Here is a 26,782-nt window from a genome sequence, read left to right as displayed (position 1 = left end):
TAGTGGTTGACCCATCTCTTTATATCAAATCCCTTTGACCCACCCTACCATTGAAAAACAACAACAAATCAAAGCTAACGTTTTTTGGCAAATCTTCCCCCTATCTCTCTTCTATTCCGCATTATGTGAATCGATCAGGCATTGCGACAATCAATCGATGGCATGCAGCAAACCTACGATGCCACCGCTGCTAAATCCTATGCTCTGGATCCCCATTCAGTGGTAACCACTTCATCAACTGTCTCGTTGCTTATGAAGCCAACGGCAGTAGGTCTAACCTATGCTGAAGTGTTATCAGGTCATGCGAGTCCGGTAAGCGGTAATGAAACGACAACAACGACTACAACCACAACATCCAGACAAGAAATACCAAAACGAGAACAAGACACGACACCAACGACCCGGCAACAGACAACAACCACGATAACGACAACCACTATTTCCTCAAGTTCAATACCAACGCACGAGAAAGATTCCTTGGATTTGCAGCAGTATGATGTCCATGCGAGCAGTGTAATACCACCATCTTCCACTGAAATCTATGAGCGACTCGAACAACATCAACAAAATCCAACACACAGCGATGGCCAATTCACCGGTTCATCTCATGATGTTGAATCTACCAGCACGACCACCACCACCACAACTATTATCACATCACAACAGCAAGTTCCTAACACAATTCAACAGATACAAACAACTCCCAATCAGAACACTCAATTTATTGAAACCGAACAGCAGCAGGAGCAACATTATCAGGTAAATTCGAAGGGTAAGAAACTACAACCGCCAAGGCCGGAGCGACGTGGTCGTTCACCCAGACGGCGTCGTGAGCCCAAACCAGACATAGAGATTCAAGGTGACCCATTAACTGGACACCATTATCACCAGCAACAATATCACCAGCAGGAGCATCAGCAAAACCTACAACATCAACTTTATTTACCTCACGAAGATCGCACACGTTCGCGTAGTCCTCTATGGGTTCCAGGTTCAACTTCATATGCAGAAGTCTTACGAGGCATCGAATTGGAGCGCGTAAGGGCAGAAGAGCTGGCTGGAAAGGTTGCTGCATCGCAATCGCAGGCCCACATGGACTTAACCATACAAGATGTGGTAGATGCCAGTGCTGCTGCCGCACAAATATATGTGCCTGAACCTGAACCTCAGGAACAGCAACAGCAGCCGCCTGCCCAATATATTACTGAATCCAGCACTAATCTAACATATGCTCAGCCTCAGCTGCAACAACAACAGACAATACAAAATACATTAACTAGCTATGAGGTTCCTATGACAGCAGAGGAAATTGCTGATACTTACCTTCAGCCGGATCCGCTTTTGTATCAGAGTATGTACGAAAATGTGGCTGACAGTGGCCAGTGGGACTATGTGACACAAGCCAACCAACCCCAGGCACAGCAGCAACATCAAGAACAGCAGCAACAACAACAACAACAGCAACAGCAAAATTACTATGATCAAATAATGCAAATGCAATATCCCATACAGTATCAGCCTGTAGCCGTGCAACAAGCACCCAATCAATATCAACTGTTAACTGGTTATTACCAGCCAGTGGCCCAGTCCGATGCCTATCCCACTGTGTATACCACAGAGCCATCGCAAATATATTATACCCAGCAGACGTCAGAATATACCCAGCAGTACCAACAGCAGCAACAGGATCCCAATACTGCATATCAACCCGAAAATGTAAGTGTGGAGCAAACCTATGTGTTAGAGCCCTACAGCGTGGAAAGTACTCTACCCCCAGTCAACTCAACAACAGGCAGCAGTGTTTTGGATCGTGTTGTCACCACATTGGCATCGATAGTGCAGCAAAGTACCGAACCTTTGACCACCAGTACGCAGCAAATACAACCGAATGTTGCAGAAATCGAAATTCCAACAGCTACTCCGCCACACCACCAAATCTACATTGAAGAAAATGTTCAGATGCTGAGACCTGTGGAGCCGCAAGAGTTTGAACTCAATGAACCCCGACCCGATATAACTTTTGGCCAGTTTGATACGGATGCCATTGCAACAATACCAGTTGAACAGCCAGTCCAACCTCAACCAACTTATGCGCAAGAGACTATTGTCCTGCAAGAGGAACAACAGCCAACTGTGATAGAAACGCTACAACCTCAGGAAATTGTTCCACAAGCCCCAACAGCATCCCCTCCTTCAACAGCACAACCTGTTACAGTGCGTCCCAAACAGCAACTTCCCCGTGAATATGAACAGCAACAACAACCCCAAGATATTAGTTCTGGTAGTACATATGCCGAAGTGCTATTCGGTTTGCAACATAAAGAACATCCAGTTTTCCAGCCATCCAGTCAGAAACCAGTACGTTTAACGTCATCACCTCCAGAACATCGTAAAGCTGAACATCATGTTACAACAACAATAACAAATCGACAGCACACCAGACGAGCTGATAGATCTCCAGTTTGGGAACGCCGGGATGACAATCCAGACGCCAGAAACCAATCAAAGTCAAAACGATTGAGACATGAACAACATCCAGAACCATTGCCAATTAAAATAAGTACCAGGAAAGAGCCAAAATCAAATAGAAAACACAAGTCTCCCGAAACTACGTCTAATGGAGAGAGCCATAAAGTTACAGAAGTGGTATCTGCACCTAGCCAAAAAGTTCTTGTTGTGGAAGATAAACCAACTGCCCAGCAACCAGAACCAAAGCCTAGAAAATCAAAGAAATCTAAAAAGCCACTCGATCAACCTGAGGATGTTGTCATTACAGAACCAGCTGCTGTTGCCATTCCTTCTGGTCCAATCAAAAAGAAAACTATTGTGGAAACAACAATAACAAGCACTACGGATATTGTAGAAACACCCAAAGAAGAGACTGCTACTATATCAGGACCACAGAAAAAGGAAAGGAAACAAACCCAAGTGGAAACAGCTATAACCACGCAGAAAACAGTTGAGCCTGCTGTAGAAGTTAAGGTCGTCGAAAAAGTTTCTAAGCCTGTTGCACCTTTGAAAAAGGAAAGAAAGCATTCTGAAAAGAAAGTGGAACCGTCTGACAACGTACAAGTCAACGTAGTTACTGAGCCCTCTAAGAAAGAAACGAAACGCTCAAAGAAGAGGACTATAACACCGACACCGCCCGATCAAGAAAATATTACAACTACAGTAATTGCTGAATCTGTAACACAAGTTGACAAGATCCCAGAGATAGTTCCAAATGTTAATGAGACCATTTCAGTGTCTGAGCTAAAAACTACAACCAAATCGGTTCCTGAAATTGCTGCTGCAGCGCCAATTCCAGAAGCTACTGACACTCCAACCAAGATTGTGGTGGAGCCAAATGAGGAGGAACATTCCGAAATTGTATATGTTATACAATCAGTTAGCGAACCGCATCTTGTTGATACTTCATCAGTAGTAGAAAAAGTTAATGGTAATGCCGTGATTCAGGAACCTGGCCAAGAATTGCCGACTGACACATCGGTGGAAACCACTGAGACTCTAATCGAAGGGGAACCTGTAGTGAGCACACAAACTAACACGATATCTACAGAAACTGGGACTACAACAATCACAACCAGAACAATAACAAAGCATATTACTAAGCGGATTGTAAAGCGCATAATTGATGGACGGGAAGAGATTGTTGAGGAAGATGTTATCGATGATTTACCTGAAGAAAATGTTTCCATCGAGCAATTTGATATACCAATAGTTGAAACGACAACAACTAGCGCCATTCCTTTTGATATCACAGGCCTTTCTTCTTCAAACCAAGATAACACTACAGTTGTTCAAGGTGGATCCATAACAAAGACAATAATTACTAAAACTAAGCGTATTCTTAAACGAGTCACCGACGAAGGCGAGGAAGTTATTGAAGAAGTGTTCGAAGATGAGCCTGAAGTAGAGCGCGATGTAACTTTGTTACCAACAACAGTAGTAACATCAAAGCATATTGTGGCCGAAGAGGATAAAGCCCCACAAGAAATTCAAAACGCCGCAGAAACTGTAGTTGAGGAAATTGTTAAACAAGTGGAACAAAACACCTTGCCTGAGCCGCAAAAACCAGCTCGCAAAGATAAGAAAAAGAACAAGCAAGAAGCTAAGAAAGAACAAAAAGATTTACTTGCTTCTATTGCCGTTGTTGTAGATGAAAAACAAAGCGATAGTGCTGTTCAGGAACAACCAGAGATTGCAGTTAAAACAGAAATAGTTACAACTATTCCATCAGAAATTCAACAGGTCAAACCCACGAGACCCAGCCGCAAGGATAAGAAAAAGAAGTCAGAAAGCGAAGAGCCTGCAAAGGAAGAAAGCATTGTGCAAAAGGTGGCCGAAATTATCGAACCACAACCCCAACTAGAAACCACAGAGCCCCTGAACTCAACAAGTGCAATTATTACAGATGAAACACAAACTCAATCATCTGAAGGATCTGTTATTAATGACGACGGAGGCCTTATAAAGACAACAGTCATACGTACCACGAAAATTGTCAAAAAAATTAGTCAACAACAGGATAGTCAAGAAATAATGTCGACATCGGTGCACTCAGATGTTCCATCATTGGATTCATTTGAATTGGCCGAAGAGGCTTCGGAGAAAGAAAGCAAGTTGGAGAAATCGGAAACCAATAGCCGTGAAATAAGTGATGATGGTGTGGTTAAAACAACCAAGACAAAAACGATACGTAAAATTAAAAGTCCCAAAATTGAAGAGCCAATTGTGGAACCTGCCATTACTCAAAAGGATTCTTTACCCCAGTCAGCGCCTATAGCTGAACAAATTGATTTTTCTGAGCAAAGTACTGATAACAACGTGCTTAAGACAACTGTAGTGCGCACAACAAAAATTATCAAGAAAATTTCCCAGGATACTGAAAATTTGAGCGAGACGAGTAGCGAAGCTGATTCAACAGCAACATCTTCTCTTCCTGCTGTAGAGACTATTATCCAGAATGCTCCAATCGTAGCTGAATCGATTACCACCGAATCTAATAGTGAGGGTATCACTAAGACTACAACTACACGTACAACCAAGGCTGTGAACAAAACTATTTTAACCGAAAGTGTAGTTGTTGATGACGCTCCAATTGCGGTCTTCGTTGCTGATTCCCTAGATCAAAAGATTGTTGAGGATTTAAATATTACTGTAACTGATGTGCCAAATGGTAGCAAGATAAAGTCTACTACACTGGACTTTATAGATGCCGAAAAACAAGGCACAGAACCAGTTCCTCAGAAACCAAAAAGGAGGTCCGAAACATCCGTTACAGTTACGCCTAAGCAATCCGAGGCTCTAGTGTCTCAGGCTGTTATTCCTGATGCTGAACCAATAATAGAAATTCCAGTTGAAGGCGACTCTAGTTTAGCCGTTCTTCCAGTTATCGAATTTACCAAACCTGAACCTGATTCAATCAATATTGCTGGTGATGTTGTAAAAACAACGATTGTCCGAACAACCAAGATTGTAAAGAAAGTATCACAGAACGTTGAAAACGAAAGTGTTACCGAAGTTGCTGTTGTTCCCAAACTGGATGAGGATCTTTCCGTACCTGTTGATGAATCAATTCCAGAAAATTCCAATGGTGGTGGTGTTACCAAAACAACAACCGTGCGTACAACGAAAATTGTAAAGAAATTAAACGATGAAGGTGAGACCACAACCGAGGAAAGTAGCACCGCAAGTGAACCCATTACGGTGCGTGAAGCTTCGCCAACGGCTTCGGAAATTCCAAGTGAGACTTCGACGACATCCAGCCAATTTGATGGAGCTATAATCAAGACAACTACTGTACGCACAATGCGTATAACTAAACGCATAGCAAATGACGGACGTATTGTTCTCACGGAAAGTGATTCACCGGACGATGTTATTGTAACGTCGAGCATTGAAATGCCCGATCAAAGGCCAACTAGTCCTGTTGTATCCTCGCATACAATTTCCAAATCAACATCTCCTGTTGTTACGCCAAGCAGCGAATTCAAAATAGCAAATATTGTTAGTGACAATGTTCATTTAGGTCTTGGGGATAGCCGAACTTGTGTTAAGGTTGTGGGAATTGAGACAAATACCATGCAACCGCAGCCTCTGACTGATGAGCAATACCATTCATCGTCTAAGAGTACGACTAACGGGGCTATTAGTGAGGCAGATAGTATTACCACTACTACTACAACTACCAAAAATACGATACTCACAACGACAAGACAGCGTAGTTTCGAAACTGAAGATGGCACAAATGTTCTTTTCGTGGGAGAAGGCATTGACGGTGTCTATCCACCAGGCACAGTCCAAAAAATTTCTCTTATTACTCATGAAGAAAAGCTGAAGACACCGATTGTGAAAATGCATCTTGATTTTCCAGAGGTTAGTCTTCGCGTGACTGAGACTGTTACCGAAAATGTAGAGTCCCTTCAAAAAACAGCCGAAGCTAGTGAGAATTCTGTGATTGAGGTAATCGATGTGTCTACATCCGATGCATCAGAGAACAAATTGGTAGAGAGCGTAACTGAAAAGGCAGTTAAGGAGCTTGTCGGAGAGCAAATTGAGGCTATTGAGGATATTTTAGTTTCAAGAGATAGCCAACCATTGTCCCCAGCTGAGCTTAGTCCAGAAGAACAACAATTGTTTGAGGATATTCAGAAGAAACTCTCGAAGAAAGATAAAAAGAAACGACCTGCAATTCCCGAAGAGTTTATCCAGCAAGAAATTGCTTCCGTACAAGAAAGCAAGCATAAGGATATTGGTAATGTGACCTCTGTAGTTGAAGAGAAATCCCGAACTGATGTAATCATAGATGAATCTGAAGAATTATTCCCGAATATTTATAAAGACGTAGCATTGGTTTCAAAAGTAAACATTATTGACCATGTCAAAGCAGATACCCTTTACCATGAGACTATGCAAGTTTCTATCCCATGTCAAGAAGAAGCGCAATTAGATATTCCATGTGAAGTTCAAATAAGCCCTGCCCTTACTAATAATGCTAATCAAATTCTTCCTGCCAAACCAAGTGTATTAATTGCTGAAGCATCTGTAGCTAACACGGTAAGCACATTAAATACAATCACTAATATTGCAAACGTTATTACTTCCGTTGATAAGATCTTTGATATTCCAAAATATGATATATCTAAATTTGTTATTGCTGAGGGTTTTTATCACATAATCAATTCTAAGGCTCAAGAAGTAGTTTCTCCTAAACCAGAGGAGGAGGAAAATACTTTCCCTGTTCTAGTTACTTTACCAACTGATAAAACTGCAGTAGATACAACAAAAACAACCATTAAATTTTCCGACATCGACACGATTTCAACAGCAGTGGAAAATTCTACTACACCGCGTGTTGTAGAGCTTCCGCAAGAAACCGAAACAGTACCAAAAATTTATAATTTTGAGGTTCCCAAATTTGATGTAATTTCCATGACTAAAGCAGAAGTTTTACAACAAACTTCTGAAGCCCAAAAGGCAAGGGATGAAACAATTTCGTCAGTGGAATCTTTAGCAGACAGTAAGTTATCTCTTACTGATCTTAAAATCGGTAATCCAGGTAACATAAACCTGCCAGCAAATTCGCTTCAAATCGACCATGAAACTAAACAAAATTTACCCATTATTTTTAACTATGAAATTCCAAAATATAACACAAGTGCACAAAGTAACGCAGAAACTCTGTACAATATCATCAAAAATGTCGCTAAAAACAAAGAAGAACAATTTATACAGCAACAAGAAGATACTGTACACGTTAAAGAAGCTCCAGTGGTAGAAGAATCTGAAACAAGCACAACAGTCACAACAACAACTACAGTGACAGAGACAGTCAGCGAAACTCCTGTTCCAGTCATTGAGGAATCTAAACCTGCCGAGTCTGAAAATAAACCAGAGGAGCCAAAGAAACCAGCGTATGCAGGACTGCCTGTCGATGATTCAACAAACTCATGGATGGATGTTCTGGATGAGCCGATGAGTTTCTCCGACGAGGAAGAGGAACCTGCAGTACAGACAATAGAAGCTTCCGTTCCTGTTGAACCCATTGTCGTAGAGGATAAACCTAAAGAAGTTCTCAAAGCTCCTATGGTAGAAGAATCCAAAACAACCACAACAGTCACAACGACAACTACAGTGACAGAGACAGTCAGTGAGGAACCTGAGGAGAAGACAAAAATAGAAGCTCCTGTTCCTGTTGCACCTTTTGTTGTGGAGGTAGCACAAGTAACTGTTTCTGAGGATAAACCAAAAGAAGTTATCGAAGCTCCTATGGTAGAAGAATCCAAGACAACCACAACAGTCACAACGACAACTACAGTGACAGAGACAGTCAGTGAAACTCATGTTCCCGTCATTGAGGACTCGAAACCAATCGAGTCTGATAAGAAACCAGAGGAGCCAAAGAAACCAGCGTATGCAGGACTGCCAGTCGATGATTCAACAAACTCATGGATGGATGTTCTGGATGAACCGATGACTTTCTCCGACGAGGAAGAGGAACCTGTGGAGAAGACAAAAATAGAAGCTCCCGTTTCTGTTGCACCTATTGTCGTAGAGGATAAATCTAAAGAAATCATCGAAACTCCCGTGGTAGAAGAATCCAAAACAACCACAACAGTCACAGCATCAACTACAGTGACAGAGACAGTCAGTGAGGAACCTGGGGAGAAGACAAAAATAGAAGCTCCTGTTCCAGTTGCACCTATTGTTGTGGAAGTAACACAAGTAACTGTTTCTGAGGATAAACTCATACAAGTTATCGAACCACCTGCGGTAGAAGAATCCAAGAAAACCACAACAGTCACAACGACAAATACAGTGACAGAGACAGTCAGTGAAACTCCTCTTGCAGACATTGAGGACTCGAATCCAATCGAGTCTGATAAGAAACCAGAGGAGCCAAAGAAACCAGCGTATGCAGGACTGCCAGTCGATGATTCAACAAACTCATGGATGGATGTTCTGGATGAACCGATGACTTTCTCCGACGAGGAAGAGGAACCTGTGGAGAAGACAAAAATAGAAGCTCCCGTTTCTGTTGCACCTATTGTCGTAGAGGATAAATCTAAAGAAATCATCGAAACTCCAGCGGTAGAAGAATCCAAGACAACCACAACAGTCACAACGACAACTACAGTGACAGAGACAGTCAGTGAAACTCCTGTTCCCGTCATTGAGGAATCTAAGCCTGCCGAGTCTGAAAAGAAACCAGAGGAGCCAAAGAAACCAGCGTATGCAGGATTGCCTGTCGATGATTCAACAAACTCATGGATGGATGTTCTGGATGAGCCGATGAGTTTCTCCGACGAGGAAGAGGAACCTGTAGTACAGACAATAGAAGCTCCCGTTTCTGTTGCACCTATTGTCGTAAAGGATAAATCTAAAGAAATCATCGAAACTCCGGCGGTAGAAGAATCCAAGACAACCACAACAGTCACAACGACAACTACAGTGACAGAGACAGTCAGTGAAACTCCTGTTCCCGTCATTGAGGAATCTAAGCCTGCCGAGTCTGAAAAGAAACCAGAGGAGCCAAAGAAACCTGCGTATGCAGGATTGCCTGTCGATGATTCAACAAACTCATGGATGGATGTTCTGGATGAGCCGATGAGTTTCTCCGACGAGGAAGAGGAACCTGCAGTACAGACAATAGAAGCTCCCGTTTCTGTTGCACCTATTGTCGTAAAGGATAAATCTAAAGAAATCACCGAAATTCCAGCAGTAGAAGAATCCAAGACAACCACAACAGTCACAACGACAACTACAGTGACAGAGACAGTCAGTGAAACCCCAGTTGCAGTCGTTGAGGAATCGAAACCTGTCGCATCCGAAGAAGAACAATCCAAGATAAACAGAACAACGAAAACTACAGTATCAGTCAGTGAAGCTCATGTTCCAGTCATTCAAGATGATGTAATAATTGTCGAGAATAAAAATCATTTTGTTGAAACTTCATCTAATAGAGACGTCCAAGTCACTACAACAACAGTGATGAAGGATGAAAATAAATCCATATCTGAAGATTCCAAAATAAAAATCGATGCTGACGTTAAGCCATTGGAGCCTATCGATACTTGGTCCAGCGTATTAGAAGATACCACACCCAATTCTGGGAATATCGCTTTTAGCTCAACTTTGTCAGCCGATGCTCCAGAATTTACTCCGTCCTACTTAAAACATGTCTACGCTGACCAAACTCACACGTTCTTGGCAAACGAAAGAGTGTACAACGAATTCATTCCCCGAAACAAATCGGAACATATCGAACAACGTCAAAAGCCAAAGAAGGTTAAACCCCCAAAACGACATAAGAAACCGGCTGATGTTCATGAAGAGGTTCAAAATATTCCCCAAGAGCAACCTGAATTTGTGAATGAACCAATTGTTGTATCAGTGGAAGATAATGTTTGGGCAAAGAACCATGATGGAAAGTCATATGCAGATGTTTTGTTTAATTCAGGATTAATTAGCGTGCCGGGCTTTGGAGAATCTACAGTAATCGAAAAGCAAAAAGAGGCCGTCGATAAAGTTCGACCACAGAAGTCCAAGCCAAAGTCTGAAAAACGTAAGCCGGCGGAATCAACGTTTAAAATTTCAAAAGCTAACGTAGAGACTGAGGAACAAAAATCAACATCCGAAACTGAGCTTTCTATACCAACAACTGAAAGCGATGAGTCCAAGCCCACAACAGAAAGTTCGAAAGAGCCATCATCAGATGAAAAGGAGCTTCCTGTTTCGTCTACAATATCATGGTCCGCTTTGGTTCGCAGACCTGGTGAGTGGTCCGATACCACAGTTACCACTGCTAAAACAGATATAAAAATTAAAGAACAGCCTTCTAAAAAAGAAAACGAACCTACAAAAACTACAAAATCGAAAAAAGCTAAGAAACCCAAAAAGGTCTTCGTGGAACCAGTTTCTACCACTTCAGAAGATGAGCATCTCGAACCAATTCCTGTTGTGTTAGTTCAAGCTGTACCAAGCAAATCCACAGAGGCTTCAGGCGAGTCTGCAGTTACAATATATCAGGATGAGAAACATCCGGAAGTCGGCGAACAGACAGGTTTCTCCTGGGCGTCACTTGTTAAAAGGCCAGGCGAATGGATCGACACTACTGTAAATCAAATAAAAACAGCTGTTTCTACTTCGACAGAGAAAAAGGAATCCAGTGACAAGGAAGATCAAGAAAAACCGAAAAAATTAAAGTCAAAGAAAAAACGAGAGCAAAACAAGCATCAGCACATCCAAACTGAAAAAGAAATTAAGACTCAAATAATACCTGACCCTGTTAAAGAGTTTTCGGCCATTGAAACTGAAATTGCAGAGGTTCACGAACCTGTTCAAAAGCCAGTGGAAAATTCAGGTAGCTCGTTCTCCTGGGCTTCTTTAGTGAAAACGCCTGGTGAATGGGTGGATGACATAGCTACACGCAAAAACCCAGCTGCTCTAAAAGAGGAGACAACAGTAGAATTGCCTGTTCAAAAAGAACGTAAAATTTTGAAAGCCGACAAGAAATCTAAGAAGGAGGCTACAAACGAAAATATTAAAAAGGTGCGACCCGAACCCCAACCCGTACCCGAAATTGTTCCTTCTGATGATAGTGATGCACCACCTAACCAAAAAGAGAATGTAATTACTTGGGCGAAGATTGCTAGTCAAATCGATAAAATGGAAGAGCTGCCGGTTAAAACAAACCATATTAAACAAAAGGAAAATATAAAAACTAAGGTAAACTTAGATCATCCTGAGAAGAAGATAAAGTCAAAATCATCGGAATCAAATCCTGAATTTAAACTTAAATCGCCTCACTCATGGGCTGCTGTAGTAAATCAACAAACCATAGATTTTATTGAAGCAGAAAAACCGAAAAATTCTCAATCATCTTCTGACGTCAAGAAAAAGCAAAAGCTAACGGTACAATCATTGATATTAACTGAACCGCAGGAGTCGGCGACTGTCCATAGTCCTAAATTCTCTGGTATTATTGACGAACATTCCGAAGTGCAACCACACAGATCTTGGGCTGAGATGATTGATGATGGACAAGATGAAGTAACCCTTGAATCGAAGCCATGGAAGGAGTTAATTGAAGATGAAGTGGAAATTCCTCTGTTAACTGAAAACGGCGATGAAGCTAATATTAGCAAAATCATACAAACCATCCAAGAAATGAGAACAATTGAAAATATAGAACCACATAAAGAAGAATCGTATACAAAAGAAGTCAATAAAACTCCAGTAGTAGAAGAATCCAAGACAACCACAACAGTCAAAACGACAACTACAGTGACAGACGCAGTCAGTGAGGAACCTGTTGCACCTATTGTTGCGGAGGTAACACAAGTAAATGTTTCTGAGGATCAACCCAAAGAAGTAATCGAAGCTCCTGTGATAGAAGAATCCAAGACAACCACAACAGTCACAACGACAACTACAGTGACAGAGACAGTCAGTGAAACTCCCGTTCCAGTCATTGCGGAATCTAAACCGTCCGAGTCTGAAAAGAAACCAGCGTATGCAGGATTGCCTGTCGATGATTCAACAAACTCTTGGATGGATGTTCTCGATGAGCCGATGAGTTTCTCCGACGAGGAAGAGGAACCTGCAGTACAGACAATAGAAGCTCCCGTTCCTGTTGAACCCATTGTCGTAGAGGATAAACCTAAAGAAATCACCGAAATTCCAGCAGTAGAAGAATCCAAGACAACCACAACAGTCACAACGACAACTACAGTGACAGAGACAGTTAGTGAAACTCCTGTTCCAGTCATTGAGGAATCTAAACCTGCCGAGTCTGAAAAGAAACCAGAGGAGCCAAAGAAACCAGCGTATGCAGGATTGCCTGTCGATGATTCAACAAACTCATGGATGGATGTTCTGGATGAGCCGATGAGTTTCTCCGACGAGGAAGAGGAACCTGCAGTACAGACAATACAAACTCCCGTTCCTGTTGAACCCATTGTCGTAGAGGATAAACCTAAAGAAATCACCGAAATTCCAGCAGTAGAAGAATCCAAGACAACCACAACAGTCACAACGACAACTACAGTGACAGAGACAGTGAGTGAAACTCCTGGTCCAGTCATTGAGGAATCTAAACCTGCCGAGTCTGAAAAGAAACCAGAGGAGCCAAACAAACCAGCGTATGCAGGATTGCCTGTCGATGATTCAACAAACTCATGGATGGATGTTCTGGATGAGCCGATGAGTTTCTCCGACGAGGAAGAGGAACCTGCAGTACAGACAATACAAACTCCCGTTCCTGTTGAACCCATTGTCGTAGAGGATAAACCTAAAGAAATCACCGAAATTCCAGCAGTAGAAGAATCCAAGACAACCACAACAGTCACAACGACAACTACAGTGACAGAGACAGTTAGTGAAACTCCAGTTCCAGTCATTGAGGAATCTAAACCTGCCGAGTCTGAAAAGAAACCAGAGGAGCCAAAGAAACCAGCGTATGCAGGATTGCCTGTCGATGAATCAACAAACTCATGGATGGATGTGCTGGATGAGCCGATGAGTTTCTCCGACGAGGAAGAGGAACCTGCAGTACAGACAATACAAACTCCCGTTCCTGTTGAACCCATTGTCGTAGAGGATAAACCTAAAGAAATCACCGAAATTCCAGCAGTAGAAGAATCCAAGACAACCACAACAGTCACAACGACAACTACAGTGACAGAGACAGTTAGTGAAACTGCTGTTCCAGTCATTGAGGAATCTAAGCCTCCCGAGTCTGAAAAGAAACCAGAGGAGCCAAAGAAACCAGCGTATGCAGGATTGCCTGTCGATGATTCAACAAACTCATGGATGGATGTTCTGGATGAGCCGATGACTTTCTCCGACGAGGAAGAACCTGTGGAGGAAGAACCTCTTGCACCTGTTGTTGTGGAGGTTACACAAGTAACTGTTTCTGAGGATCAACCCAAAGAAGTAATCGAAGCTTCTGTGGTAGAAGAATCCAAGACAACCACAACAGTCACAACGACAACTACAGTGACAGAGACAGTCAGTGAAACTCCTGTTCCCGTCATTGAGGACTCGAAACCAATCGAGGCTGAAAAGAAACCTGAAGAGCCAAAGAAACCAGCGTATGCAGGATTGCCTGTCGATGATTCCACAAACTCATGGATGGATGTTCTGGATGAGCCGATGACTTTCTCCGACGAGGAAGAACCTGTGGAGGAAGAACCTCTTGCACCTGTTGTTGTGGAGGTTACACAAGTAACTGTTTCTGAGGATCAACCCAAAGAAGTAATCGAAGCTTCTGTGGTAGAAGAATCCAAGACAACCACAACAGTCACAACGACAACTACAGTGACAGAGACAGTCAGTGAAACTCCTGTTCCCGTCATTGAGGACTCGAAATCAATCAAGTCTGATAAGAAACCAGAGGAGCCAAAGAAACCAGCGTATGCAGGATTGCCTGTCGATGATTCAACAAACTCATGGATGGACGTTCTGGATGAGCCGATGACTTTCTCCGATGAGGAAGAGGAACCTGCAGTACAGACAATAGATACTCCCGTTCCTGTTGAACCCATTGTCGTAGAGGATAAACCTAAAGAAATCATCGAAATTCCAGCAGTAGAAGAATCCAAGACAACTACAACAGTCACAACGACAACTACACTGACGGAAAAAATTTCTGCAAATCCTGTTTCGACCATTGAGAAATCTAATCCAGACGTGTCAAATGTGTGGGAGCGACATTCGTCATATGCTGATGTCCTTAAACACACACTTGATTTTATTGCCATCGAGAAAAATAATGTTGAAACCCCAAGAGATGATCAATTGACAAAACAATCGTTTGAAGACGCTGAGAAACATCAAAAGCTCCATAAAAAGGATAAAGCCAAGAATAATAAACAGAAAAATCCTCGAAATCAGCCAAAAGCTGATGTCATTCTCAGTGATAGTGAAATAATAAAGACTCAACTAGAAGAAAATACCAATAAATTAAATAAACATTCTGTACTAGAGGTGATTGACAATGGAGTGGAAGATCGATCCCAACGCACTTCTAGTATTAACTTCTCGTGGTCATCTGTAGTACGACAAGGTGTGGAAGAACCATTAATGAAAGTCATTCAAAAAGACGAATGCGTCGATGTAAATTCATTAAAGGAATTAGGATTGTCAGGTGCTGAGACTTCCCAAAATCAAAAGACTCAGGACTTTATCTCTCAGGAGCAACAATTCTCCACACTTGTAAACAAAAAACACAAAAATCAAAAAGGCAAAAAGGACCAAATACATACGAAGAAAACGCCAGCCGTTTCCGATCAACCCACATCAGAATTATCATCAACTCAGCATTTGTCGTGGTCTTCAATAGTTTCACAAACAACAGAGGTGACGCCATCAATTCAGGAGACCGTTGTCACTGAAGTGGTTACTACACAAGTTTCAGAAACTCAGGAACCTCTTGAGAAGCCTAAAAAACAAAAGTCAAAGAAGGAGAAGAAACCCAAAGCTGAACCCCTTCCAGAACCTGTTAAGGAAGTAATCACTGTTGTCGAAAAAAATGAGACGGAGAAGGAAGAGCCTGTTCCAGTTGCCAAAGAAACACCTTTAGCACCATGGTCAGATGTTGCAGAGGTCATACCACATTCGGAGCCAGAACAACCGATACCCTCAACTGAGACATCTCCATTCCAGCCTCTGTCGTGGTCTACAATAGTTTCACAAACAACAGAGGTGACGACATCAATTCAGGACACCATTGTCACTGAAGTGGTTACTACTCAAGTTTCGGAATCTCAAGAACCACTTGAGAAACCTAAAAAACAAAAGTCAAAGAAGGAGAAGAAACCCAGAGCTGAACCCCTTCCAGAACCTGTTAAGGAAGTGACCACTGTTGTCGAAAAAATTGTGACAGAAAAAGAAGAGCCTGTTCCAGTTGCCAAAGAAACACCTTTAGCACCATGGTCAGATGTTACAGAAGTCATACCACAATCGGAGCCAGAACAACCGATACCCTCAACTGAGACATCTCCATCCCAGCCTCTGTCATGGTCTACAATAGTTTCACAAACAACAGAGGTGACACCATCAATTCAGGACACCATTGTCACTGAAGTGGTTACTACTCAAGTTTCGGAAACTCAAGAACCACTTGAGAAACATAAAAAACAAAAGTCAAAGAAGGAGAAGAAACCCAGAGCTGAACCCCTTCCAGAACCTGTTAAGGAACTTACCACTGTTGTCGAAGAAATTGTGACAGAAAAAGAAGAGCCTGTTCCAGTTGCCGATGAAACACCTTTAACACCATGGTCAGATGCTATAGAAGTAATACCACAATCGGAACTAGAACATCCGATACCCGCAACTAAGGCATCTCCATCCCAGCCTCTGTCGTGGTCTTCTATAGTTTCACAAACAACAGAGGTGACTCCATCAATTCAGGAGACCATAGTTACTGAAGTGGTTACTACACAAGTTTCGGAAACTCAGGAACCCCTTGAGAAACCTAAGAAACAAAAGTCAAAGAAGGAGAAGAAACCCAAAGCTGAACCCCTTCCAGAACCTGTTAAGGAAGTGACCACTGTTGTCGAAGAAATTGTGACAGAAAAAGAAGAGCCTGTTCCAGTTGCCGATGAAACACCTTTAGCACCATGGTCAGATGTTACAGAAGTCATATCACAATCGGAACCAGAACAACCGATACCCGCAACTGAGGCATCTCCATCCCAGCCTCTGTCGTGGTCTTCAATAGTTTCACAAACAACAGAGGTGACTCCATCAATTCAGGAGACCATAGTTACTGAAGTGGTTACTACACAAGTTTCGGAAACTCAGGAACCCCTTGAGAAACCTAAGAAACAAAAGCCAAAGAAGGAGAAGAAACCCAAAGCTGAACCCCTTCAAGAACCTGTTAAAGAAGTGACCACTGTTGTCGAAGAAATTGTGATAGAAAAAGAAGAGCCTGTTCCAGTTGCCGAAGAAACACCTTTAGCACCATGGTCAGATGTTGCAGAAGTCATGCCCCAATCGGAACTAGAACATACGATACCCGCAACTGAGGCATCTCCATCCCAGCCTCTATCGTGGTCTTCTATAGTTTCACAAACAACAGAGGTGACTCCATCAATTCAGGAGACCGTTGTCACTGAAGTGCTTACTACACAAGTTTCGGAAACTCAGGAACCACTGGAGAAACCTAAGAAACAAAAGTCAAAGAAGGAGAAGAAACCCAAAGCTGAAACCCTTTCAGAACCTGTTAAGAAAGTGACCACTGTTGTCGAAGAAATTGTGACAGAAAAAGAAGAGCCTGTTCCAGTTGCCGATGAAACACCTTTAGCATCATGGTCAGATGTTACAGAAGTCATATCACAATCGGAACCACAACAACCGATACCCTCAACTGAGACATCTCCATCCCAGCCTCTGTCGTGGTCTACAATAGTTTCACAAACAACAGAGGTGACACCATCAATTCAGGAGACCATTGTTACTGAGGTGGTTACTACACAATTTGTGGAAACTCAGGAACCACTAGAGAAGCCTAATAAACAAAAGTCAAAGAAGGAGAAGAAACCCAAAGCTGAACCCCTTCCAGAACCTGTTAAGGAAGTGACCACTGTTGTCGAAGAAATTGTGACAGAAAAAGAAGAGCCTGTTCCAGTTGCCGATGAAACACCTTTAGCACCATGGTCAGATGTTACAGAAGTCATATCACAATCGGAACCAGAAGAACCGATGATACCCGCAACTGAGGATTCTCCATCCCAGCCTCTGTCGTGGTCTTCAATAGTTTCACAAACAACAGAGGTGACGCCTTCAATTCAAGAGACCATTGTTACTGAGGTGGTTACTACACAATTTGTGGAAACTCAGGAACCACTAAAGAAGCCTAATAAACAAAAGTCAAAGAAGGAGAAGAAACCCAAAGCTGAACCCCTTCCAGAACCTGTTAAGGAAGTGACCACTGTTGTCGAAGAAATTGTGACAGAAAAAGAAGAGCCTGTTCCAGTAGCCGATGAAACACCTTTAGCACCATGGTCAGATGTTACAGAAGTCATATCACAATCGGAACCAGAACAACCGATACCCTCAACTGAGACATCTCCATCCCAGCCTCTGTCGTGGTCTACAATAGTTTCACAAACAACAGAGGTGACACCATCAATTCAGGAAACCATTGTTACTGAGGTGGTTACTACACAATTTGTGGAAAATCAGGAACCACTAGAGAAGCCTAAAAAACAAAAGTCAAAGAAGGAGAAGAAACCCAAAGCTGAACCCCTTCCAGAACCTGTTAAGAAAGTGACCACTGTTGTCGAAGAAATTGTGACAGAAAAAGAAGAGCCTGTTCCAGTTGCCGATGAATCACCTTTAGCATCATGGTCAGATGTTACAGAAGTCATATCACAATCGGAACCAGAACAACCGATACCCTCAACTGAGACATCTCCATCCCAGCCTCTGTCGTGGTCTACAATAGTTTCACAAACAACAGAGGTGACACCATCAATTCAGGAGACCATTGTTACTGAGGTGGTTACTACACAATTTGTGGAAACTCAGGAACCGCTAGAGAAGCCTAAAAAACAAAAGTCAAAGAAGGAGAAGAAACCCAAAGCTGAACCCCTTCCAGAACCTGTTAAGGAGGTGCCCACTGTTGTCGAAGAAATTGTGACAGAAAAAGAAGAGCCTGTTCCAGTTGCCGATGAAACACCTTTAGCACCATGGTCAGATGTTACAGAAGTCATATCACAATCGGAACCAGAACAACCGATACCCGCAACTGAGGGATCTCCATCCCAGCCTCTGTCGTGGTCTTCAATAGTTTCACAAACAACAGAGGTGACGCCTTTAATTCAAGAGACCATTGTTACTGAGGTGGTTACTACACAATTTGTGGAAACTCAGGAACCACTAGAGAAGCCTAAAAAACAAAAGTCACAGAAGGAGAAGAAACCCAAAGCTGAACCCCTTCCAGAACCTGTTAAGGAAGTGACCACTGTTGTCGAAGAAATTGTTACGGAGAAGGAAGAGCCTGTTCCAGTTGCCGATGAAACACCTTTAGCACCATTGTCAGATGCTACAGAAGTATTACCACAATCGGAACCAGAACAACCGATACCCTCAACTGAGACAAATCCATCCCAGCCTCTGTCGTGGTCTACAATAGTTTCACAAACAACAGAGGTGACGCCATCAATTCAGGAGAGCATTGTTACTGAAGTGGTTACTACACAAGTTTCGGAAACTCAGGAACCACTAGAGAAGCCTAAAAAACAAAAGTCAAAGAAGGAGAAGAAACCCAACGCTGAACCCCTTCAAGAACCTGTTAAGGAAGTGACCACTGTTGCCAAAGAAATTGTGACAGAAAAAGAAGAGCCTGTTCCAGTTGCCAAAGAAACGCCTTTAGCACCATGGTCAGATGTTACAGAAGTCATACCACAATCGGAACCAGAACAACCGATATCCTCAGCTGAGGCATCTCCATCCCAGCCTCTCTCATGGTCTTCAATAGTTTCACATGCAACAGAGGTGACGCCATCAAGTCAGGACACCATTGTCACTGAAGTGGTTACTACTCAAGTTTCGGAAACTCAAGAACCACTTGAGAAACCTAAAAAACAAAAGTCAAAGAAGGAGAAAAAACCCAAAGATGAACCCCTTCCAGAACCTGTTAAGGAAGTGACCACTGTTGTCAAAGATATTGTAACGGAAAATGAAGAGCCTGTTCCAGTTGCCAAAGAAACACCTTTAGCACCATGGTCAGATGTTACAGAAGTCATACCACAATCGGAACCAGAACAACCGACACCCTCAACTGAGGCATCTCCATCCCAGCCTCTGTCTTGGTCTACAATAGTTTCACAAACAACAGAGGTGACACCATCAATTCAGGAGACCATTGTCGCTGAACTGCTTACTACACAAGTTGTCGAAATTCAGGAACCACTAGAGAAGCCTAAAAAACAAAAGTCTAAGAAGGAGAAGAAACCCAAAGCCAAACCTCTTCCAGAACCTGTTAAGGAAATGGTTACTGTTGTCGAAGATATTGTGACGGACAAGGAAGAGCCAGTTCCAGTTGCCGTAGAGAGACATTTTACACCATGGTCTAATGTTGTGGACAAACAATGGTCGAACATTGTTGAGGAGCACGATTCGATAGTGCAACCCAACATAACGGACTCCTTTTCGTGGTCGTCGATTGTTTCTCAAGATAACGCTGAACATGAAGCAATTGTTCAGCCCGTTATTTCTGAGAAAATATATGATACAGTTGTAGACACCCACGATCCTTATAAAAAGCCCAACAATCAAAGATCCAAGAAAGAAAAACATCCTCAAAATGATACTACCGAAACTGTATTAGACATAATGCCTGATGTTAATCAAGAACACAAAGCTACCAAGCCTGAGCCTGAATTTATTGTACAGTTGCCGAAACCATCGAAATCATCAGTATGGTCATCATCCGAAACATATGCTGAAGTCGTTAAAAAGTCTGGATACACAAATACTACCAACATTCGGTATCAAGAAGAGGATATCAAATCTGTTCCGTCTGTTACAGTTTCTGAATTCCCAGATCCCATTATATCGCCAATTGAATTGGACTCTAATTTTGAAAACTCTTCGCTCTCTTGGAAGGAAATTATAGATGATGAGGTAGAGCCTACTAGTTCATCATGGCCACAAAAACCTCAGGATGAAGATCCCAAATATGAACGACGATCACGTATTGCCGATAAGCCAGCAATTTCATTAACTGAAGATAATGTTACTAGTCCGGAAGTCAGGCCTAATGATGAACAAGGTTTTCTGGAAATCGTTTCAAAGAAGAGACTTCGGTCCCGTTCTCGTTCGCAACAATCACAAATTTCACAAATAGAAGACAAGCCACAGAAGAAAAAATCCAAAAAACCCAAAGAGAGAAAACAGACCCCGCCTTCTCAGACACTGAAGGAACCGCAAATGGAAAAGGAAGCTGTTACCGACATAGCAAGCGCTGTAAGCGAACCGAGTCCTTTGCCTTATACCTCTGGCATGTCTTGGGCAGCAATAACTGCACATAACGTTCCTGTGCCAACGCAACAAATACGTCCTCTATTGATCGCGACTAAAGAGATTGTAAAAGACGGGTTAGGGGAACCCACAAAAGATCATAAACTTGGCATACCATTCAGATTGGAAACAACAGAAGCTAAAAAACACAATCAAAAGTCTAAACGAAAAACACAGCATGATACAGTTGACTTCATAAACGCGGAAAGAAAATTACATCAAATACCTAAGGACAAGCCACAAAAAACTTCAAAGGATGAATTAGAGCCTGAGATTGTTGTTGTTCAAGAAACATCTTTAGCACCATGGTCAGATGTTACAGAACCACAACCAGAACCAGAACAACTGTTACCCGCAACTGAGACATCTCCATCCCATGCTCAGTCGTGGTCTTCAATAGTTTCACAAACAACAAAGGTGACGCCATCAATTCAGGAGACCATTGTTACTGAGGTGGTTACACAATTTGTGGAAACTCAGGAACCACTAGAGAAGCCTAAAAAACAAAAGCCAAAGAAGGAGAAGAAACCCAAAGCTGAACCCCTTCCAGAACCTGTTAAGGAAGTGACCACTGTTGTCGAAGAAATTGTGACAGAAAAAGAAGAGCCTGTTCCAGTTGCCGATGAAACACCTTTAGCACCATGGTCAGATGTTACAGAAGTCATATCACAATCGGAACCAGAACAACCGATACCCGCAACTGAGGCATCTCCATCCCAGCCTCTGTCGTGGTCTTCAATAGTTTCACAAACAACAGAGGTGACGCCATCAATTCAGGAGTCCATTGTTACTGAAGTGGTTACTACACAAGTTTCGGAAACTCAGGAACCTCTTGAGAAGCCTAAAAAACAAAAGCCAAAGAAGGAGAAGAAACCCAAAGCTGAACCCCTTCCAGAACCTGTTAAGGAAGTGACCACTGTTGTCGAAGAAATTGTGACAGAAAAAGAAGAGCCTGTTCCAGTTGCCGATGAAACACCTTTAGCACCATGGTCAGATGTTACAGAAGTCATATCACAATCGGAACCAGAACAACCGATACCCGCAACTGAGGCATCTCCATCCCAGCCTCTGTCGTGGTCTTCAATAGTTTCACAAACAACAGAGGTGACGCCATCAATTCAGGAGACCATTGTCACTGAAGTGGTTACTACACAAGTTTCGGAAACTCAGGAACCACTTGAGAAGCCTAAAAAACAAAAGTCAAAGAAGGAGCAGAAACCCAAAGCTGAACCCCTTCCAGAACCTGTTAAGGAAGTGACCACTGTTGTCGAAGAAATTGTTACGGAGAAGGAAGAGCCTGTTCCAGTTGCCGATGAAACACCTTTAACACCATGGTCAGATGCTACAGAAGTAATACCACAATCGGAACCAGAACAACAGATATACTTAGATGAGACATCTCCATCCCAGCCTCTGTCATGGTCTTCAATAGTTTCACATACAACAGAGGTGGTGCCATCAATTCAGGAGACCATTGTCACTGAAATGGTTACTACCCAGGTTTCGGAAACTCAGGAACCTCTTGAGAAGCCTAAAAAACAAAAGTCAAAGAAGGAGAAGAAACCCAAAGATGAATCCCTTCCAGAACCTGTTAAGGAAGTGACCACTGTTGTCGAAGAAATTGTGACAGAAAAAGAAGAGCCTGTTCCAGTTGCCGATGAAACACCTTTAGCACCATGGTCAGATGTTACAGAAGTCATATCACAATCGGAACCAGAACAACCGATATCCTTAGCTGAGACATCTCCATCCCAGCCTCTGTCGTGGTCTTCAATAGTTTCACAAACAACAGAGGTGACGCCATCAATTCAGGAGACCATTGTCACTGAAGTGGATACTACACAAGTTTCGGAAACTCAGGAACCACTTGAGAAACGTAACAAACAAAAGTCAAAGAAGGAGAAGAAACCCAAAGCTGAACCCCTTCCAGAACCTGTTAAGGAAGTGACCACTGTTGTCGAAGAAATTGTGACAGAAAAAGAAGAGCCTGTTCCAGTTGCCAAAGAAACACCTTTAGCACCATGGTCAGATGTTACAGAAGTCATACCACAATCGGAACCAGACAAACCGATACCCGCAACTGAGACATCCGCATCTCAGCCTCTGTCGTCGTCGTCAATAAATTCTCAATCTACAGAGATAACGCCTATAATTTGCGAGACCGCTTTGACTGAGAAAGCCACAATTATTTCAAGTTCTGATTCGACTTCTGAGTCGTCGTCTGTGCCATCTGAGCTTGATCCATTTGTATGCGAAACTTCATATTGGTCTGCTACGTTGAAACCTGCACAGAAAACAACAATTTCCGAAGAAACTTTGGAAGTAGTTAACTCGGGCAATGAAAAGGATCAACGAATTTCTCTTGCAATTCCCGTTAGCGAGTTGATTGAAGAAGTATCAGTAGAATCTCCCACAGACCAACCAACTACATGGTCAGCTATAGTTCAGACTGAGACTACAGTCTTCCCGACACCAGTATCCCAGGAGGAAGATAAGGCTAAATTGCCGGCGTGGTCTACAGTAATTGTGAGCAAAAATACGGACTTCCAAGAGCCAAAGCCTCAATTTGATATTGACATAAAAAATACGGAAACAACAACATATGTAACAACAACTGTAACGACACACACGGATGTACCGACATCACCGCCACCATTATATGTATCTACTATTGTCACAACACACTCGCAGTCCGATCATTTGGAACCTGCTGCAAGTCCAAGCAACATTGAAATACTTTCCAAAAATTTACACGCCGAAGCAACTAAGTTGCATCCGCGATATGATTTACTGGAAACACAATATCAATTACTGGAAGCAAATAATATTACAGACAAACCAGAAATACCAAGTGACATTGGTACTTTCGAAGACGTCGAAGATATAACGAGTATAGATGATTATGTTATAATTGAACCCGACTCAGTAACCCAGCTAAATACTGAAATATTAGCTTTCAATTTATATCTTGATCAGTTAAACCTATTGCGCTCTTTACCATGTGATTCTGATAGTCAGTTGCATTTAGTGAAATCTAAAGAATCGATTAAACAAGTATCCGAAGTTCAGGTAGAACCAATAGTAGTAGAAAAGCAAGTAGATATAGTCGAAGTCCAGGACTTGCATAAACCTTTGGTAGAAGCCCCATTACAGGTTCATGAAATTAAGACTTTAGTCGAAACTCCCATACACGAGGATTTAATACCAGAATCTACGGCTAAGGCAAGTGATTTGATATGGCATCTAAGTCAGGACAATTTTGGAAACTTAATTAAACATTACAAACAATCTGCTGACGATACATACGCAAAATTCGCAAAGATTACCACGGACTTAAAAACAGATACAATTACAAAGAAAGCTCAGGAATCACAAGACGATAAGCATAAGACTGACATCATTACAGAAACTGTAGTGACAACGACTACGATTACAGAGTCAAGTAAATTGACATCTGATCAAATTGTAGAAGATAAGACTGAAACAGAGACATCGTCATTTGAAAACATTCCTACCGTTGAAGAGCCAGTGGCACTGCATGCAGTTGGCGATCTCGATCAATTGCGTCTAAATCTGTACCTAGATGACTGGCAACCAGCAGTTTCTCTGTCAGGTTTAGACGAAGACAGTATCGAACGGTTAAAATCTGCTGATGCTACTGGTAATGATGCGGACTTTGACAAAGACAGCAAACGCGACGATGTTGCTGATCAAAAGGACGATAACGATGACGATGATGACGATGACGACGACGACGATGATGATAGGGACAAATTGACTGTGCCAGAAATACGCAAACCGAACGACGATGATGATAAATCAAACGATAGAGATCCCGGTAGTGGTAGTAGTGGTAATGTAACACCAACTCCCGAACATGATGCCAGTCAGAATGCACAAAACCGTAGCTGCTCATCAGAGTATATGGCAACAGATTTACCAGGGGGTGTAGGTCATTGGCGTGATCAGAGTACTTACTTGGCATTAGAAGCCGAAACTCAAGTAGAACAAACACCAATAGAAGAGGGCGGGAAATCAACAGTAGTACTAACCCAATCAGAAATTCCAAGTTCACTCATAACCCCTGAAGCAAGTCCCGATTCTCCTTACACTGCTACAACTTCAACTAACGTGGCAAATGCACTAATCCAATTGGCGAGCGCCACAACTCATACGCTGTCTGCTGCAGCAAATGCTGCAACTGCAGCAGCCCAAACGACAACACTGGCTGCAACCAGCGCGCTTTTACCAGTTGCCGCAGTAGTTATCGATAAGTTGACTACGGCCACGACAACATTAACATCACCAGTGGAGGCACCAGAGGTATCGAAGGTAACAGAAGAGTTTACATCAGCAACATCTACTGATGCAACAACCACAACGGCGACACCAAAAACACCAGCAACAATACCCGAAACGACAACAACAACCAACACCAATATTGATGACGATAATGTAGTGGTAGTGACGCCAGTTGACAATTCCAATGTCCTAAAGCGCACCACTACCACAACAGTTACGACAACAACAACAACCATTGAGACGCCAGCTGGCGCCTCGACGTCAACAACAACAACATCGACAACATCAAGCGCCGATCTGCAACAACAACGCCAGAAGGTGAAAATCACATTGAGCCTTCAGTTATATCTAGTTCTAATGTTTGCAGCTTTTCTGTGTGGTTTTGGTATTTGTTCATGGCTTTTATCTGGCAATAGAACTTGCTGTTGTTTTTGTGGTCAGGCCAATAATACATGCTGCTGTCCAATAGCAACAACAGCATCAGCAGCAGCAACTGATTCCCTTCCCAACAATGACCCACAGTAAAGTCCCCCATGGGAGGAATTCATTGTTTCTGCTGTGTGTTGCTGTTTGATATACAAACAAAAAAAAAGCTTGTCCACAATGGCAATTAAACGCAATTTACCAATAATTCAACTAACCTTAACTTTAATATTAAAAAATATTAATTTTCTTTTAATTTCTTTTTGATATAGTATATATTTACGTTTTATGTATTGTTTTTTTTTTTTTTTGTTCCGTTTATGCTACACTTTATCTTAGCAATACAATTTATGTAGAATTTTCTCAATGTTCCTTACTAATGATTTTGATATTAACCTTTGTAAAAGTTTAACTTAACGTTGTAGCAGTAAAATATTGAAAAAAAAACTATTAACTCTAGTAGTGAAAAATAAAAATAAACAATTAACCAATTTGCACGTTTTTAATAATTGAATTGAATCTTTTGTTATTTTTGAAAAATATGTATCCAATCATGTGAACCTAGTACACACTTACACTCTCTTCTAAACACACACACACACAAACGCACACCCATTCACAGTGCTGCACAAAAGTTTACCCGCACACACACTCACACACATCCAAATGCACTCAAGAGTTTTCAAAAGCAGAATATGCCAATTTTATATGTATCGTCTCTGTCTCTATATATATGAGTTCATTGCCTTGTTTGCCGTCCTCCTGCCCTCGCCCAAAATCTGGCTATAAATATCCATTTGGCCTGGCAGATATTTAGATACAAAGATCCATGCACCGGCTGCATATTGTTGCAAAAATAGTGCACTTCAGTCGGGTATCTTCCCGTTTTATTTTACACATTTTAGTCTAGACCGTGTACTCAAAGTGTGCAATGTGCAGACAAACGAATAAAATTTTAAAAAATACAAAGTGTGCGTAAGAAATTTTTCAGTTTTCAGAACTACTACTACTGTGTGTGTGTTAT

At 42.1% G+C, this 26,782-nt stretch overlaps 1 protein-coding gene across 2 annotated transcripts in view; it reads left to right on the top strand.

The window, feature by feature from the left end:
- LOC6644286 (nesprin-1) overlaps window positions 1–26,782 on the top strand; it is a 106,377-nt gene that overhangs the window by 60,778 nt on the left and 18,817 nt on the right. The window contains exon 18 of one of the 2 annotated variants that reach the window (XM_047010914.1): window positions 139–25,653. The exons of the other annotated variant lie outside the window; for it this stretch is intronic. Within the exon in view, the coding sequence (XP_046866870.1) occupies window positions 139–25,653 (25,515 nt within the window). The remainder of the gene's footprint in view (window positions 1–138; window positions 25,654–26,782) is intronic. 2 annotated transcript variants of the gene reach the window in all.

Source organism: Drosophila willistoni (assembly GCF_018902025.1).
Source record: "Drosophila willistoni isolate 14030-0811.24 chromosome 2R unlocalized genomic scaffold, UCI_dwil_1.1 Seg167, whole genome shotgun sequence".
NCBI lineage: Eukaryota > Metazoa > Arthropoda > Insecta > Diptera > Drosophilidae > Drosophila > Drosophila willistoni.
The sequence above is the reverse complement of the archived record's forward strand: the minus strand, read 5'-3'. Positions and strand labels throughout refer to the sequence as shown.